The 18,143-nt window shown below is 39.7% G+C and overlaps 2 protein-coding genes across 5 annotated transcripts; one reads left to right on the top strand and one right to left on the bottom strand.

Annotated features, from left to right (window-relative positions):
• Positions 1 to 867: 867 nt before the first annotated feature.
• Positions 868 to 2,318, top strand: LOC131890014 (uncharacterized). Its single transcript, XM_059239273.1, has 3 exons — positions 868 to 1,235; positions 1,512 to 1,797; positions 1,862 to 2,318. The coding sequence occupies exons 1-3, from the start codon at positions 910 to 912 to the stop codon at positions 2,216 to 2,218; spliced, it is 969 nt and encodes a 322-aa protein (XP_059095256.1). The 5' UTR covers positions 868 to 909; the 3' UTR covers positions 2,219 to 2,318.
• Positions 2,254 to 18,056, bottom strand: LOC131890013 (uncharacterized). Of its 4 annotated transcripts, none has more exons than XM_059239268.1 (4): positions 17,596 to 18,053; positions 4,745 to 5,065; positions 2,965 to 4,674; positions 2,254 to 2,627 (listed from the first exon to the last, which is right to left on the bottom strand). In XM_059239268.1, the coding sequence occupies exons 1-4, from the start codon at positions 17,922 to 17,924 to the stop codon at positions 2,261 to 2,263; spliced, it is 2,727 nt and encodes a 908-aa protein (XP_059095251.1). In that variant the 5' UTR covers positions 17,925 to 18,053; the 3' UTR covers positions 2,254 to 2,260. The 4 variants fall into 4 exon arrangements, with proteins under 4 accessions (XP_059095251.1, XP_059095252.1, XP_059095253.1 ...); XM_059239269.1 differs by lacking the exon at positions 17,596 to 18,053 and adding an exon at positions 8,433 to 8,765; XM_059239270.1 differs by lacking the exon at positions 17,596 to 18,053 and adding an exon at positions 5,131 to 5,416.
• Positions 18,057 to 18,143: the final 87 nt, after the last annotated feature.

Raw genomic sequence — 18,143 nt, 5'->3', positions numbered from 1 at the left:
AGTAACTGGACCAATCCCGAAATACACAAAAAGTTTGACTCAATTTGACGGTTGCGTGCTTCTTGTCGTTGGGCGGAGATTGCAAGGGAGAACGAACAACAACATTCAACAAAGCCTCTCCCTGATTACATTGGGTGTTCATGGTGCGCAGGTCTTAGGTTTTAGGGGAGATTGGATTTTTTCTCTAAACGTCTTCTGCGTTTCATTATTTCGTTTTAAGTACAAATAAAAGTTAAAGTTCAATGAGAAAGTTTACTTCGTCAAGTATCCTTGTCGACAAGTACTCGTAATGGTAAGGATTAGCAGGAAACGCACGTCGAGATTTAAACTTGTAACGACATGAAAGGGTTTGAAATTCCAAGGAAGGTACAGACAAGAAAATGAAGGTAACGAAGAAAGACACTATAAAGAAGGCCATGAATTATGGCCGAAGAAGAAACGAACATTTGAAGAAACATGTCCAAGTTTGATATCTACATTATCAATCATATTTCGAAAGAAAAAATAGGTCATTAATGGTACTGATTTCATTAGTTGCGATAAAGATATTTGATCAATTTATTTCCCACTTTACTATGTTAAGAAATCAACCTGCATTCATCAGTAAGAATCCGTTTTACCTTTGAGAAACGTTTTCTGTAAGAGCATTGTCCGGATTTGGCTATCTCATCTGCATGAAGAAAATCGTGTCAAAACGAACGGGGAATGTGCATCTCTCTATATTTCAAAACAAGAGCAAGATCCTAAGCGAATATCCTTTTGCACGATCATCGATCCAGTAAGAAGTGAGTAAGTCATTCATACATAAACAATAGACAACTGACCTTGTCAAACATCTTGGACCGGTTCAGATTCCATCAATCTGACACTCATCTTACTCAGGGTCTGATCTAAACTAGAAATCACTCTATGAGGATGAATACCATCTGGTTAGCCCTCATCGTCTGTTGCTCCTTGTGCATCTTTGAATTCGCACATTCAGAGCCGTGTTTTCAACCTGAGATCCTCCGATTAGGGGCCCTTGGGGCCATGTGTCACACCAATTCAGAGGTTCGACCGTTTCCTTGTCAGAAGGCTATTGATGGGAACCCAAACACCTTATGGACTCCCAACATTAACAGAATGTTGTCTGGTGTACCGGTGTTCTTCGAATTGCATTTGAATCAACATGTGCTTGTCAGTGGCTTGAAGGCATTGCAGTTCCAATGGGCTCATGGTTCGGCCAAAACATTAAGGTGATTCGAGTCTCTTAATCTTTGATTACGTATTCTGCAGATCAAAACAGGGTACTACACGAGCTTTTATTTGCATGAATGTTGCTAGGATGGCAAAAAAATGATATTACAATCAAGGATAGTGCTCGATTTCTTTGCCTAAAGCTAGAATGAATTCAATACCTTTGCGTAACATTGCTACACGTTTAACCATCGGAAACAAAACGCGTGAAGTGCATCTTTTTGGTCTGTAGAATTTGGTGGAACATGATTATGGTTAGAACGAGGCATTTTTAGACTGGTGTTCAACAATGATGAAACACACGTGCTGCAAATCCCCGAGGACTTTGGTCGCTACGACAACTGGATCAATTTGGCATTGCCACACCAAGTGAAAGCATCGATTATTCGGATTGATATCTTGGATGTCCATGGTATGAGCTTCGGCGGGTTTGCGGAGCTCAAATTCTACGGGTGCAATGTTCAGCCCAATCTTTGGGACGCTTGGAAACCTCATCGAGAGGGATATTCCGCCCAATATAGATCCAATCAAAACTCGAAAGAGGCCATGGATTCTGGTTTGGTAAGAGAATATTCGTTTTGCTCCAACTTGAGAAGTATGTTCTAATTTAGTTTCTTTGGTCCAGGGAGAGCCTTCGGTCAGCTTTGCTCTCGTACTAGGCGGATTTTGTGGCCTCGTTCTGGTTTTGGTGCTATTTTGCCTATGTGTATTTTTCGTGTTGCGGGAAAAATCAAGCAAGCAATTGAAGGAATCGGATTACTACTCAAAAGCTAATTCTGTCACACAAAGTGCCCCACTTTCTGTTTATGGGAAAACTAATGAGGAGAACCTTTACGAGGTCATACAAGACATCGCCAAATCGGTCATAGTGGAAAATGAACCCAAGTACGGCAAATATGGAAAGAGAGAGAGTTCCCAGAGAAAATTGGAGGACGTTCTATCCATTATATCGGAGGCCACGGAACCTCGAAGTCCACGATAGAATCCTTTATTCGATTGCATTGTTTTCTAACATGACATCAACTTATTTCATGTAGATCGAAACCCCTATTATCCAATACACTGCCACGAATAAGATGAAAACAGACGGTATTCCATAATTTGCAATCCATGTTAAGATCGGTAATATTGCATCCATTTTTGGAGGTTGCGCACCAGGTTGACCGAAGATTCCGTCAAGTTCTGTCAAAACTGGTTGCACCTTCTCCTTTTTCAACCGCTTTAACGGTTGAACCGCAATCTCCTTTGGTGCAGGATTTAGATTAACATCATCCTTGTGACAATGGATCCAAGTAGCTAGCAAGACCTCCAGGAAAGGTACACATATTGTCATAAACAACCATATGCCAATCATTTTCACGTATGAAGTTTTCGGAAGCGAATCTGAAACGCTGATCAGAGAAAAGTCGAATTATTTTATTAAAAGATGTTTTCTTGAGGAATGCATCAAGAAAGGCATTTGGCCTTATGCCTTTTTACATGAGTTCTTTCTTTTTTACAGAAAATGGCTTTGAATGACTTGTAAAGCTTACGAACAAAAAAGTACGTATAACCCTTATGCATTTTCAAATTCAAATGCAGGCCAATTTTGGATGTAAAAAAATATGGTTATTGCGGATATTGACATGTATAGGATTTGAAATTGAGGGGCTAGCTTTCAAGTGCAGTTTCACATTAGAGAATGGGCCACTTTCCCTGAATAATTGGCATATTTTGTTGGATATCTACCTGGTGAACATTGTGATTAAGCACAGAAGGCAGGTGATGTTGACAGTGACTACGGCCTTGAAAAGTCCATCTCGAAAGTAGACTGTGCAGTGGCAAATGACGCAGATCAAAAGCGAAGGGACATAAGTGGTGAGGATCGTTTCAATTATCCGGCGCTTCATTTCAATGCGGATCCGGACGCGGTCACTAAGTTTCTCGGCTGTGAAATTGACAATGTAATATTGGGTCAATTCTTTGGGAGCCTTAAACTGAACCCCAGGCTCTTCGATTTCCAGACTGACGTACGATGAGTCCTTGCCCAAGGTCGAGAACTCCATGAAGCATTCTTGCTTCTCGAAAGGATAATATCGCAACTGATAATCACAACTGAAGACTGTTGAATAGATTCTTTTCATGACAATTGGGTTCTCACTCCCTTGATAAGTATGAGTATTGGACAGAACCCGGGGTTGATAGCTCTTACTGCCTTTCAAAACAACATACCCAAAAGCCGTTTTATCAAATTGGGTTACGTCTTTCTGCTTGGTATTCTCAAAGGTGATTTGAGGCAACCAGATATCGTCCATCATATCCACTGTGATGGCGTTCAATATGGAATTTTCCTTGAGATTGGCAAATGTCAGAGCAGGGTCAAACCATTTGAGATTCAGCTGATATTGGACGGTGAATTTGTAATCCACCTCGGATATCTCCAAGATCTCCAAAATCTCCATGTTCATGAACACGTGAGATTGACTGGATTGCCTGGAACTCGTTTTCTGGTCGAGTATGGGAATCGGTGGCACATGTTTTATATAGGAATCATCAATTTGTATCATTTTACAATCTATCTCATCGGACTTGTCTGGACAATTTATAACATTATTGCAGCGTTCGGACATACTGATGCAGACACCATTAGCGCAATTGAACTCTTCCTCGTTACACGCTGACAAGCTCAATGTAAAAGACGCCGGTGATCGGCCTAGTTCAGGGGCATTATGAAAAGTCCAATTTTGCAACCCTAACGGATAGTTTTCTGATGCGTCTGCCTCGGCATATATGGACTTATTGCTCGAGAGCTCCAGCTTCCAAGACTGGGTTTGCACGTCCCAAAAGATAAGGCTATCGGTGTAACCCTGGAGAATGTACCTGTTGCTGTTGGAAGGAATTTCTCCTGTCCATGAGAACTTCGAATCCATTTTCGAGTTCTTGGGTAACCCTCGCATCCAGAAGATTGGCCCTTCTTGTAAAGTACAGAAGAAGCTGGCCAAAGTGGAACAGGCCTCGTCATTCCAAGCATTTAAATGGGGCCAGACTACGCCACAGTTTTCAAATTTCCCGCCATTCGGCTCTCCGGGATACCAGGGTTGGAAACTGTCATTACCCATAATTCTGCCATCGGGAGACTGGTAAACGGTGTCGGTGTGTTGATCGGACCATCCGTTCCAAAATAATAGTCCTAGAGGATCCTTGTCGTCATGATGCTTGAAGAAAATATCTATTGTTTTGTTTTGAGTGGCTTCATCCGAAATGACAGTCAATGAACTTCTCATTTTACTGCAAAGTACACTTGCGTCTTCGAAGGTCATTTGGGTTGGAAAATGGGTGATACCGGGCACTCGAGATCGACAGATCTGTTCATAAGAGTAGTCTTCCACCACCTCCATATTCCAAATCTTCCACTTGGACGTCCGCCAATCTACTACATTGCCATAGAATTTGTCCCCTCTGCTTATTAGAAAACAAAAGAACATCTCGAGATATCGGATAAACAATCCAAAAAATGATCTAAACTCACCGGCATCCCGTCCAATCAAGAATCTCTTTAGGAGATAATGGCCGATCCCATAAATTGAAATCCGTGAACATACCGTTATGTTTGGAGCAGGGGTCCGTAAAGTTCCACGGACATCGTCCTAAGTAAATCTTTTGAAGGAGGTCTGACGGGAGCTTTATCTTTTCTAATCGATGATCCACTCCATTGACATTCGTAAACCTTCCGTTTACTCCCAAACGAACTATTTTGGTGTGGTAATCAAATGAGAAACAAACATGGTTCCATTCATGAGTTTTGAAGATCTCAGAACTTCCGCTCTCTCCATCGGTCAAAATCCAAGAACTGAAAGAGGGATGATAAAATATGATTGAAAGTCAAGTAGGAAGTGTCGCAAGTTCTCAATTTACCCATAACCTTGCAAGACCGAACTACTCCCGAACTCCAAAAAGGAATAAGGATAATGGCTTGCGATTAAAAGGAAGGAATTGTATATTCCATGGGCCTTAAACCCTGACACAAACAGAAGCGAATGGACATGATTAGAATGGGTCAATTTCTTCACTTGAAACGAGAAACACATTGTCACACTGTCCCAGTGTAGAGGGTTATCATTAATGAGTGAAAGCCCTTTAGCCTCTCGACTATCCCGAATAGGTGTCATCATTTTGAAACCTCTTGAAGTTAATGCAAAGATCAATACCATGGAAAACCGAAACGTGGAGTTGGCCATGTTCCAACGGACACTAACGTTTTGGTTTTCGTCATTGGTTAACTTGATTGCCAAATGGGTTGAAGACTTGACATGGTCTTCGTAATTGAATTCAGGAAAGGCAAACAAGAATATCGATCTCCCCTCAAAAATGAACAGACGAAATCGAAAAAATTATCAACTATTCGGTTGACATGTTGGATACAACCCCTGTTGAACGTCTTTTTAACATTTTCATCATTCTACCGCCTTTTGATATAATGAAGAAACTAATAGTCGTGTTTCTTTCGTCAGGTTTGCTATGTATCAGAGATTGTCAAATTGCTCGACCTAATCTAATCAATTGCAATTTCACAGTCAAAAATGATTTAACTTTCATTTCAGTATGGATTGACTTTGCAGGTTTAGGTGATTCCATTGTCTTCTTTGCAAAAAGGTGTCATGGGCCATTTGGGCACTCTGAGGCGATGGGACTAGTTTGGGCCACTATTTATTTTTTTGCACTTTTTGAAACACTACAGAGGCCCGAATCATAGATTTTATAGTTTAGAATCAAGGCATAGATAGATTCTTTAGGCACACATTTCATTCAAAACATTTCATTTACTTGCCCGCTAGCCAATTATCTCCATTTCAAGTTGAAAGTTGTCAAATCAACTAACCTGATCGTCACTGGCTTATATTATTTCGAGCGGCAAAACGGAACTCAATTCAGTCACCAGTTTCATTGATTCAAAAAGTTTACCGGGTGGTCGGAAAAAATATTTACACCCTTACTCTGAAACTTCATCAACAGCCATTTCGGCAACAAGTAGTATTAGGTCTACAACATTTTCAAAGTTACTTGTGGTTGCTTGGTCTGTACTGATCATCAATGTAGCCTCCACTGGCATTGATGATGGCCTCCAGGTGCTTGTTTTCCATGGACATGGTGTCCCAGTGCTCACCGACGGAGGCTTTGAGAGTATCAACATTTGGGTGGTGGATAGTGCATGCATTGGATTCAACATGCGCCCAAAAAGTAAAGTCCAAGGGGTTCACATCTAACGGGTAGGGAGGGCCACCCGTTCTTGAACCAGTAAGGGATGTTGTCCATCAATCCCTTCTGAGCCACGTTGGAGGTGTGTGCCAATGCCATATCTTATTGGAGCATCATATTCCCATCCGGGAAGTTGCCCTGAGACCTGGCAACGAGTTTCCTCCAAGGCATTCATTCCCTTATTTTCTCGGACAATTTTCAACCCACAGAGTTGAGTTGTCTTTTCTTTATTTTCTTCTATTTCTATTTTATCGGGTTCATTTAAGCATTGCCTGTTTGAGAGCGCAACCTTGATTGCTAAAGCAAAAACAAAGTGTACAGATTATTTTTCCGAACACCCCCGATAAAGTGTTTGAAGCATATTTTTTCTTCAGATAAATGATTGATCAGTTTTGAATGGATGCGTGCCTAGGTGTTTATATTTTGATTCAAAGCTAAAACATTCAAGATGCAGGCTATGTTACAGCTAAAAAAGCAGAAATAAGTAACGGCGACTACAGAGTCGTCATAAGAGTGCACAAACGGCTCATGGCGAGCTGTTTAGCCGTTGTGGTGAGAAGATAATGAAATCACTTAAACGTTGAAAATCATCCCTTATTGAATCCTTGATAATGTAACTAACGGCAACCATCATTTGCAAAGAGGTAGTGGAGCCGGGCGGTCTGAGAGGCAGCGCAAACAAGGCCAGCATCTTCTCCCCTGGTGTTGTGGATTCAACACTCCCTGACCAGATGCAAACCTTTAGAGCCACATCTTGAATATGCTTCGCTCAAACGGGCTACAACTAGTTCAAAAAGTTTGTAAAAGGTCGAATAAATCCAAAGATATTTCACTAGGAACATCACAGGAATGAAAGCGCTCTCATATTGGCAGAGGCTTGAAAGGTTGGGACTGTACAGTGCTCAGAGAAGGTACGAAAGGTATCTGATACTGTACGTCTTCAAAAGTATCCATGAGCTTTGTCCCAACCCAGGATTTCGGGTCAATTCTAGTGACCGTAGGGGCTTAACGTGCGTTTTGAGAGCACCTTCAAGCCCTCGAGAATCTAGGTTAGTTCGAACTAAAGATGCTTAGTACGAAGTGTCCAACTCTCTTTTTTGGGGAGGGGAGGAGGAGGGCCTCAAATATTCGCAGGGGATATGTAAGTGTTGATCCAGTAGCATCTTTTTAATCAGACTTGGACGGTTTACGATCACCATTACAATCACGTTTCCATCAAAGGCTCATTACCTAACGTGTATGGTTGACCATATCATCTGCTTCAACAGATAAAGACTAATTCCTAGTTAACTTTCGGGGACCAAATTGTCTTGATCGCAGTTCGAAATCTACAGTGTCTTGGAAAAATGAATGTTTACGTACTTCTGGTCATGTACTAGGTTTCATAAAATTACTTTTCAAGCAAAACCTTCAGGTTCCGTCCACCCACTAATCAATCTTTAATTCCTTTTCTGGTGCTCTATAAGCTGAGCCATAGACCATTGGCTGAGCACTACCACCTTCCTTTCATTTCACAACGCGTGGCACCTTGATTAGACTCGTTCAACGTGATACAATCTCATTGTTGGTTTTGCTAATAAATAGGCGTGATCGTTTTTATCATCAACACGCTTTTTAATGGCAATTATGCGAAGTTAAATAACACTCTTCCTTGGGGTTTAGAAAAATGCGCTTATGAAATTTTGAGGATAGGATTTTAGAGCTTGTCTATACTGTGCCGAGGGGGAGGGGACATAATTGATCAGTAAGTATTTTTGATTGACGCGTTTTGCTCTACCACATGCTTAAGATCAGTCACTACTTCCACTCATGATTACGATTTCCGACTACGTGCCTTTCGGATTTGGCCAAAATCATTTCCAGGAATTGTGCCTCTACTTTCTGCTAGTACCTCACTTTATGATTTGCAGGCATCTGAAACCAACTTCGGTATCTTAATGCTGTTATTCCAACCGTCTTACCCTTGATGTTCGCGGATGCCAAAAATGAAGAAGGACCTGGGCCAAATCCATTCAACCATAGAGATGGGTTCTATTCTACTAGATTCGAACCAATCTGAGATCATCCACAACCGACTGGTCCATGCTCCTCCTAATGTTTGAGGATCAGCTCGAACGCACAACGAAAAGCTCTCGGAATGAAACGAATCATTGGATAGCAAATACATTCCTTTGGGATCAATGTTGCCACTAGGCGTTGATTTAAAAGTCCTGAAGGCCTTAATTTGCATGTGTGGAGCTAACAATGCTATTGCCAAGACGAGAGCTAACATAGCCAACCGCAGAGCTCGAAAACAAGTCAATTGTGATGGTGCACGTAGGAGAAAAGGGAAGATTCTCAAATATGTTTAATGTGTATGATAAGCGTTAAGCAATATCAGCACGTCATTGGTGTGCAAATTAGAACCTCTTTGTGTCGGAACCTTGTCTGACAGTCAGATATTGGAATCTGTCAAATATTGGAACATAAAAAAGATATTTCGGGACAATCATGGCGGTCAGTGCGACCAATTAGTGAACATTCATAGTCTGGCTTCGATTACCTGCTATCACAGTATTCAATTAATGGCGTTGATGTAACAATGCTTTCAGAACAAATATGTTTTGCACCTTTCATCCATTCGAAATTGTCAACAAGTTGGCGGATCTTGCTAGCCCCAGTGACCTGTATTCCAAGTCACAGAGGGAGCTAACTAACCCTTGAATAAAGGGTTGATGCGGGAAATTTGATCAAACACTTATAACAATAAAGTGTCAAGTAGAGCGCTGCAGATGATGTAACATCCAAGCTTATGATGCAATGCTTAAAGGTTCTGGCTCCTCTATTTTCGTACTTGATGCGTTGCATCTTGGATCGGGACAAGCAACCATCATTCTCTCTGAAGTTAGCTCATGTTGCTCCAATTTCAAAAAGGGGAGATAAGCCGCTCCCCAGTAACTATAGGCCGATTTCATTCAGTTCAAATATTGAGAAAATGTTTGAGAAGATCATGAAGTTCAAACTTGTTGAATTTCTTGAAGTTAATGAAGTCCTTCCTCCTAGCCAGCACGGGTTTCGAGCACGGTTACCCAACTGATTGAGTATTTAGAGCAGGTCTCTGAGGGACTGGAAAAACACGAGTCAGTTGATGTTGTCGATCTTGATTTTACCAGGGCCTCTGATAAAGTAGATCATGGCCTTTTGGGCTCCAATGAGTTCAGCAGGTTTGCACAAGGTCAAACAAGTCCAAAGATGTTTCACTAGGAACATCACAGGAATGAGAGAGCTCTCGTATTGGGAGAGACTAAAAAAGATGGGATTGTAAAGTGTTCAGAGAAGGTACGAAAGGGATTTGATACTGTACGTCTTCAAAAGCCTCCATAAGCTTTGTCTCAACCCAGGATTCAGGGTCAATTCTAGTGACCGTAGAGGCTTAATGTGCATTTTGAGAGCACCTTCAAGCACTCGAGAATCCAGGCTAGTTCGAACAATGAAGTCCACTTCTCTTCTCTTCTTTCTCGGGCTCCTTCATTGTTTAATTTGCTCCCCTCTAATATTCGTAGGGAAAATGTAGGCTTTTTTGATCCGGTTGCATCTTTCAAGTCAGACTTGGTCAAATTTTTGGATAGCATTCCAGATCAACTCTACATTCAAGGACTAGCTCGGTCTGCCAACTCTAGTTCGTTGGTAGACAAAATATCATTTAAAGATTGGAAGGTAATAAATATACGAACCATAAAATGAAATAAAAAAATCCTGGCTTGGCACAAAGCTCAAGAATACTTTTAAAGGAATAATCTGAATAATCTTCTCGTCTTGAACTGCTGGGATTCAAATCCCGGTAGCGGTGAGGAAGTCCGCAAAAAAGGGTGACCGGATAACTCGACCCAACGGATAACTCGACGCAACAAACAACTCAACCCAGTGCAATAATTAAACAGAACAAACTGACTATAATGAAATCTCGCTTATGGAACAAAACTGAAGCTTGATGAGTTAACATTCAATTTGCTTGCAAAGATTTTAGCATCAGTAAGGCATTACATAAGAAAATCAAATTTGATAAAAACATGAGCAAACTTAACTTTCCCACCGTTATTGATGTAAATAAATCTGTTCTTGAAGGAATCAAAAAATGAATTGTGCTTTTCAAATAGCCCCATGTTTTGCATTAGTTTCAATTTTGCTAGTTTCAATTTTGCTCTGAAGTCTAACTATTTGTAAACCAGCATATTGGGCTTATTTTTGTACTGGGACGAGTTTTCCACTGGGTCAAGATGTCCTGGGTCGGGTTGTTCTGGGTCGAGTTGTCCTGGAGCCCTTTTTAAGATTTTCATTATCAGATACCATCTCCGGACTTAAACATCTGATATATCCACCAAAAGTTTGAAAAGCTCCCCACTTTAGTGTTTTAGTATAGAGATCATATGTAAATCGGAATCAACATATTCTTTCGGTGGCTCATGGAACAAGTGTCCTGATACACTGTTTTTTAAGTGGAGAGAATGAATGTCATATATGCCACGCATTTTTAAAGCTTGACACACGCAACCTCAGACAAGGAAAACATGTGGGGGGAAAAAATTCGTAGTACATCAGGGTTGGTTCAATCCTATTTGGCGATTCTGCATTTAAGCAAGGCTTGAAACGTTACCTAAAAAATAATCGTTACTTTTAAGAAAAAGTAACGCGTTAGCATTACCGATACTTTTCTCAGAAAAAAGATGGCCTAGGGCTACAGGGTGGCTCGGGTCAAATGTTATAGATATTTTTCAGCTGATGATGGCCATGAAGCAACTTAAAAACGTGACCTAATAGGCTACATACCTGTGTTTAGTTTATCCTATGGAATTTTAGACCTATTCTTCAAAATGAACTCCCTTGACCTTAACCACAGCCTGAAGACGGCGGTTGAAATCTTGGACAACTCACGCTACTTGCATCTGTCGAATTTCTTCCCTAAGCTTGGTCAAGGTCCCGCCTACGATGGTCCAGGCTCATGTGATGCTTGGCACATGCCTTGGCCTCCATGATCGACCACAGGGAAAAGTCCAGAGTATTAAGGCCAGGATTGCTGCGGGGCCATTCTTCTTTAAAAATGAAAGCTGGAATATTCATCTGGAGCCACTCTTGGGTGACTTTGGCATTATTTAAATGCCAGTTCTGCTGGAAGGTCTATAGCTTATTGTATGGGTCGTATGCCCATGTCTTGAGGCCTTCCTTCAGGATGGATTTGATACACACTTCTTTGTGAGGTTTGACCTCGTCCTTAAAAAAGATCAGATCCATGGACTTGCCCATGGTACTAATGGGGGCCCAGACCATGATGCTGGCTGACTTCTGGGTCCTGAGTACCACACCAGCTCCAGAAGGATTGCTTGATTGTGTTTGAGCAAGAATCCTGTCATTTTGAGCAATATTATCTTACTTGATTGTAAAAAGCTTTTCATCTGAGAACACCAAGTTTGGCACCATGCTGGACCTGAGCCTCTTCAGGCGATCCCGTTTCCGCATCAACCTCTTTGCCTAGGTGGCCTGGCTAAGGAGCTGACGACGTTGTAGCTAATATGGGATATGTCCTCTTGCACTATGCTCAGCTAGTTGTCCTACTCACATCCATATCCTTGGACATCTTTCTCATAAAGGGTCTGGGGTTTAGGCGAATCCTTCAAAAGTTGGATGACCATCTACTGCTTGGCTTTGAGGTCCATTTCAACAAAATTAGTAACAAGTTCGATTCTTTAATGGGTATAAATGTTTCATCACAAGACTATCAAAAATTGGTTTGCTAGGAAAAAAGAGCCAAATGTGAGAATTATTGTTCTTAACACTTGACCTGGGCCACCCTGTACAAGAAAAAACCAATTTAAACGCTCTTTTTAACGCTTAGTAAATATGACGTGAAACAAATGATGAATATATGAGGGAACAAGGGTAAAAGGATACAAGGGTTTGAGGATTAAGGGTTATTTGGTGTAAATATTTTTTCACTTGTACTTAACAGGATGACAGCTAATTTTTTATGAAACTTTTCATGGTTTGAAAAAAAGTTAAGATTGGGTATGTTTTCCATTACTTTGGCGAGAGGAAAATCAGGGTTACATTTTGAGCCTAACTTACGGTTTTCTGTCATGCAACTAGTAATGTCATATGCCACGGATATGTATATTGATAACCCTATTTGGAGCCTCCATTGTTTATTTATCTTGATCCCTTAAATAGCAAATGAGTCAATGAATATGCATGAGATTGAACCTTTTTTCAGTCGGGAAGGAAACCTTCATACATCGTTTAAAACTGAAGAAAGAAACGTTAACCAGTGGGCTAATAAAACTGTTACGGTTACTTTTGCACAAAAGTAAAGCGTTACCGGTAGCGTTACTCAAAAAGTAACGCATTAGTCTAACCTTGCTTTAAGGTCTCATTGATGCATAACTCTACTTGAAACTGGGGGAGATATCTAGTGCCTCAGATGTCAATCAAATAAAAATTACATTTCTTCTGTCAAGAGTAAGAACCCTACGGTAAACAGGAAGAAACAGGAAATAACCGCCCTGAACCTAAGAAACAGATACGTTTTTCTTTGAACCAACACTGGAGAACGTATAATTCAGTAAACGCTACAGATGACAAGAAAATTGACAGATTAACATACAAGGGCGTACTCAATGATCGAGTAACTGCCCACCTTTAAAAAGTCCATGAACACTTGAACTAATCATGTTTACTCTTGAAGTTCTACTGATTAAAAGACTGAAAGCAATAATCAAACAACGTCACTCAAAAAAAACCTTTGGTCCCAATTCTTGCACCAGATGATTGCTTGGTTTGGCCTTAAATTGAAACACCTTAGAATGACAGTATTACAGGACAAAGTGCTAAATCAAACAAAGCAATGAAGATGAATAGTATGTCAGAGGTTCCAGTCCATATGAACCAAATTGAACTTTTTTCTTTTCGAAATTCTGCTTTGCCATGATGCTTAGATTTTCAGATTGATTCAGTTTTTTTGCCACACTTGATTTGCAATTTTTTCGTTGGCGGTTTGAGATAAAAATATATGAGTTTTGATCAAATTTGCAACCCTAAAATTGAATTGATCTTTTGTTTTGAACCGAGCGCAAAACATTATACCAATACAGGCAATTTTTGTTATTAAATAGCTCTCCCAAAAAAACACTGTAGTGGATAGACACTTTGAACGGCTTTAAATCCAGGGATCCATCCCCCACCCTGCACCTCTCTAGCAGCAATACTCAAAAAGGGCTCAATAAATGCAAAACATGATAAACTGACATAAAAACTGTAAAAATCCAATGAGGCAAGGAGCCTCGTAATATTGATAAAGATTATGATAAATGAACTGTGAATGTTACTCGTACATATACAAAAAGTAGAAATTCCACCATGGAGCTCAAAGTAATCGACATGAAAACAAGCAAAAATCTAACCATGAACCAGTGAAGAAATGTACGAGGACGTTATTCTTTATCCTCTCTTGTTTTGTGTGAAACATAAAAACAAATACATAAACGCTTGGGACAAATAAGCAAGTAAATTAGGACCAGATAAAGCGTTAGGTTCTGAGATAAAAGTGTCAATGAATACACGCCACAAGAAGGACTAAGGCTATACAAAGAATGTTCAGATATTTTAATCTGCCATTGCAGCCATTCGGAGGGCGTTTCGTTGCTTCAACCAAAGCCAAGATATATAGAAAATGCCTTTTGCCCAAGTTTCCCTTGAATCATTATGGGGACGCTTAGGCAAGCTGTGGCAGGTTCGTTTGTTTGCTGGTATCAATGTCAGTGATGCAAGTTTGGAGCTTCAAACACGTTATCGAGAAGCTGACCCTTCATTCACATTATTTTACGAGGAAAGGTCAGTTTCGTTCAAGCTAGTTTGAAACGCCAATTTTGCGTCACTGTCATTGGCAGGCAAGTTTGTTTACTGGTACCAGAGCTTGCCTAAATGTCCGAATGGCTTGATGTAGAAGGTGGAGCAAAACCATCAAAATTACTACTCTCTTAGAGGGTTCAAATGAATTAGCTAAGGTCACTGCTGCTCCCTAAGAACACCATGTCAAGATCGATCAGAGCACTGTGGGTCCAAGTACAAAGGCGAAGAAGAATCCTCTTCCAGTAAACCAGACATCCTGAGGACGAAGCGGACTTTGCCAAAGATCACCTATTCAAGGACATCTATGGCGGCTTACCCGTGGACTAAGTGAAAGTTAACCCCTATAACCTTAATCAGGTCCACACAGTTTATGGTCACCCCGAGCAAGTTCATTTGGCAAAAGAAATCTGTATCTAAGGAGATTGCTGATGGAGGAATTGAGAGATAACTGCAATTGGTTTGTTTCAATTATTACGCTTGCGAAGTTATGACTTAAGTTTAGCACCCAGATTTTGGCCTTTATTGTTATTTTGCAATGTTAAAACGAAGTCAAATATCACGACCCACTGGCACTGTAAGCTAACTAAGTTGTTGATAATCGGAAGAGTTATGATTAGAGTCAGACCAAAAATGTTTTTAGATAAGAAATAGTTTACACATATTCTGGGATTTTGAGGCCCTCCAAAAATATGATTGTCCATATTCATCTTTTTGACCTTTTTTCTTTTCTTCCTGTGATGATACGTAACAAAGAGAAAGATGAATTCTGAGAACAAGGACTATATTCAGTTGTGGATCAAATAGGACACAAATCTAATCATTATTTGAGCAAAAGTTGCCTAAGCAATAGCACTAGACTCTCAAAAAGAATCAATTGTATACTGTACCATAACTTTGGAATCACTTAAAAAGTGTCCTAATGTCAAGCATTGTAATAAAAAAGATTTAGTTTTTTGTCAATGAAATAAAGAAGCTCAATGGATCACCCAGTATATGCAATTGTTTTCCTTGAATTTAGTAACAGAAAAAGGCAATAAACATTACTAACAATGACCTTTGGTCATGGCAGCAACGTTTTTACAATTCATCGCTTTTTTTTGTTCATTCCCAACACTTTTTTTCTCGACTTTTTCGCACTTGCTATATTTTTGGTATTCTTTCAACTTTTTCGCATATTTTCCAGCTTTTTCTCATCTTTTCCCAACTAACAAAAAAGTTCGGCCAATATGGCAACTGTTTATCTACAAGGTCTACTAATCAGGAGCCAGCATGGACATGGCAAGAATCTGCTTCTTAGTGATAGCAGGATCAATTACCGGTGCTTGAAGATATTATAAAGTAATATTCCTTTTCATCTATGTGCTGCTTGATATGGAAGGCAAAAATAGCCCCCCCCCATCGTGTTGTTGCCTATGTTTTGGAAAGTGTATTCGCAATTTTTTGGGTGAAATTGTTTGATTTTTATGCAAATTTACTGACAATAAAGACCATATTTATCTGCAAGTTTTGGCCGGCCCTTATTTTTATACAAGGAAAAATGAACAGGACAGAAACAACAAACTAAAACGTTTTTGTTAACATAAAATCAGCATATTTGGGTTGTTTCAAGTAACATAAAAATGACATATTTGGGCCAAAAAAACCAACATATTTTGTCGGAGCCTAGTTATGATAAAATACCAAGTCAAATGCCATATTTGGTGTACCTTTGACATTTTTTATTCAAGCATGGTGCAGGTTGCTCCTGATTCATTGAATCACATCTGCTACTGGTTTTTCGCGGTGGTTTGAATCACTTTATATTCCCTATATCGCTAGGACCTTTTATCATGAAAAGGCAAGTAAACTGTGTTATTCATCTAAAATATCTATTTCAGGTAACTAATACCGTTTGTCAATTGTTTTTGTTAAAATATATATTAAATTAGAATCGTGTTCAAGCCTACTTCACACTCAACTCATATTTCATCAATATGTATTTAGTACTATTATCTGGTAAGTGATTGCCTATCGCAATCTAAATGGCGCTGTTTTCATAAAGATTGACGATCAAATGCCCTGACCGATTTAACTTTAAAAAAAAATATATATGAAGTTGGCGTTAAGAACATATGCATGAAATTTGAAGTTACAATAAAACTCAGCTTCAAAATGATTCTAGTTGAATACATGGCGACGAATCCAGAAGTTTGTTTTAGATTACTTTTTACATGTTTTGGCCATCAAATTACATTTGAAAAAGGCTTCTAGTGCTTTCATAACGTCATCAAAAGACCTTTTCAAACCTAATAACAATTAAAAAACAAGTGCTACCATAGGATCAAGCATCTGTTTTGCACAGTTTTCATAATGATACACTATTTGAAAATAGTTAAATGGTGATAATTCCATTTAATGCGACTCTCAGTTATACAAAAACTGATTATTGATGCTGATATTCACGTAGTGTTTCTTTTGTAGTCAATCAATCATATTTTTGCAGTAAAAGAAGGAAATTTTGATTTGATATTTTTTTCGTCATATATATGAATGTTTGTTTCAATGAAAATATCTCTGAAGAACTAAAAACAATCTTGCCAAGGTGTAATTGATTATATTCTGATCGTCTTCTCTATCTATGCTTTTGCAATTTGTTGCTTTTTAAAAGGTCATTTACATTTAAGTTATTTGGACCCTGGGGTGAAATACTTTTTTTATATTTCTTTAAGCTTAAGACCAATCCACTTCCACTGCCGTTAAAAAAAGCAGCCTAGATATTACGATAGAGTTAGATTATTAAGCAGATAAATTTCCCGTTTGTAAAATTGAAAAACTAAATTGTAGACATTATAATTTATGCCATCAATCAAGATTAATCATTAAGGACTTTATCATAGGAAGAGCTCTACTTAATGCGATGCAAGAGGCAAAAATGCTATGTTTCTTTACTAGAGGAGCTATCGCCAGATTGATCAAAAACGAAGTACTTCCTTTGGCCCTCACAGTATCGAGAAAAAAAGCAACTTTTGCTCCAGAAATTCGGAAGAGCAATTCAGTTCAAAATGCGAGAAGAATCCTTTCAAAGACTTAAATAATGGACCGTCAGTCACTCCTCCTTATTCCAACCTCAAAGGATCGTTAAAGAAATTCTGACGTCGAAAAGTTGTCCTAACACTCCGTTCATTCAGTCCTATCCGAGTGATCGAGTAAGTGTCAAGGTTATCTGTCTAATTAATCAGATTTCATGACGAACCCAGCCCCACTTACTTGTAAGCATAGAAGTTCTCCTGCGTTCCAAATCCCATCATTGCTGGAACCGGCCATCGTCCCTCCAGGAATAGAAGTTCAGCATGAGCTTTCTTGTCATCAATGTTCCGAATCCACGATGAGATCGAGATCAATCGACTTGCCAACGAATTGGTATTGAAGCGGAGACAAAAGGACAGGCTTTGGAAGTCCTTCGAGTCCAATGTCTCCAAACACGCCCCTTTAATGGGTTCTTGGGACTTGAACACTTGAATTCCACCACTCACAGAGTGGGATCCAAGGACAAGTAGGATTGCTAGGTCCAACACTAGAAGTGCTCTCGAGTTCATTATCGTTACAAGTGAGAGAGTCTAATGTGATTTGAGCCGTGGCTTGCAAATCCAATCCCAGAGGTGTGTTCAGTAGTAATTCAAGTGAGGAGGGCAGAAACAACAACGAGGTCCCACTTACCACCGACGACGTAAAAGTTGCAAATAATATCCGACACTCAAGTATTGGAATATTGAAGACCCTCCGAGTGGAATCAATAGCCGAGGTCTCAAAATTGT

This window comes from Tigriopus californicus, chromosome 11 (assembly GCF_007210705.1).
Source record: "Tigriopus californicus strain San Diego chromosome 11, Tcal_SD_v2.1, whole genome shotgun sequence".
Classification (NCBI taxonomy): Eukaryota; Metazoa; Arthropoda; class Copepoda; order Harpacticoida; family Harpacticidae; genus Tigriopus; species Tigriopus californicus.
The sequence above is the reverse complement of the archived record's forward strand: the minus strand, read 5'-3'. Positions and strand labels throughout refer to the sequence as shown.

Bases quoted from the DNA above. Each gene is read 5' to 3' on its own strand.
- LOC131890014 (XM_059239273.1), top strand. From the start codon at position 910: ATGAGGATGAATACCATCTGGTTAGCCCTCATCGTCTGTTGCTCCTTG. The intron at 1,236-1,511 runs GTGATTCGAGTC...AGGCATTTTTAG, and splicing joins GGTTCGGCCAAAACATTAAG to ACTGGTGTTCAACAATGATG. The intron at 1,798-1,861 runs GTAAGAGAATAT...TCTTTGGTCCAG, and splicing joins AGGCCATGGATTCTGGTTTG to GGAGAGCCTTCGGTCAGCTT.
- LOC131890013 (XM_059239268.1), bottom strand. From the start codon at position 17,924: ATGAACTCGAGAGCACTTCTAGTGTTGGACCTAGCAATCCTACTTGTC. The intron at 5,066-17,595 runs GTAAGTGGGGCT...TCCCTCTTTCAG, and splicing joins GAGAACTTCTATGCTTACAA to TTCTTGGATTTTGACCGATG. The intron at 4,675-4,744 runs GTGAGTTTAGAT...TCTAATAAGCAG, and splicing joins CTTGATTGGACGGGATGCCG to AGGGGACAAATTCTATGGCA.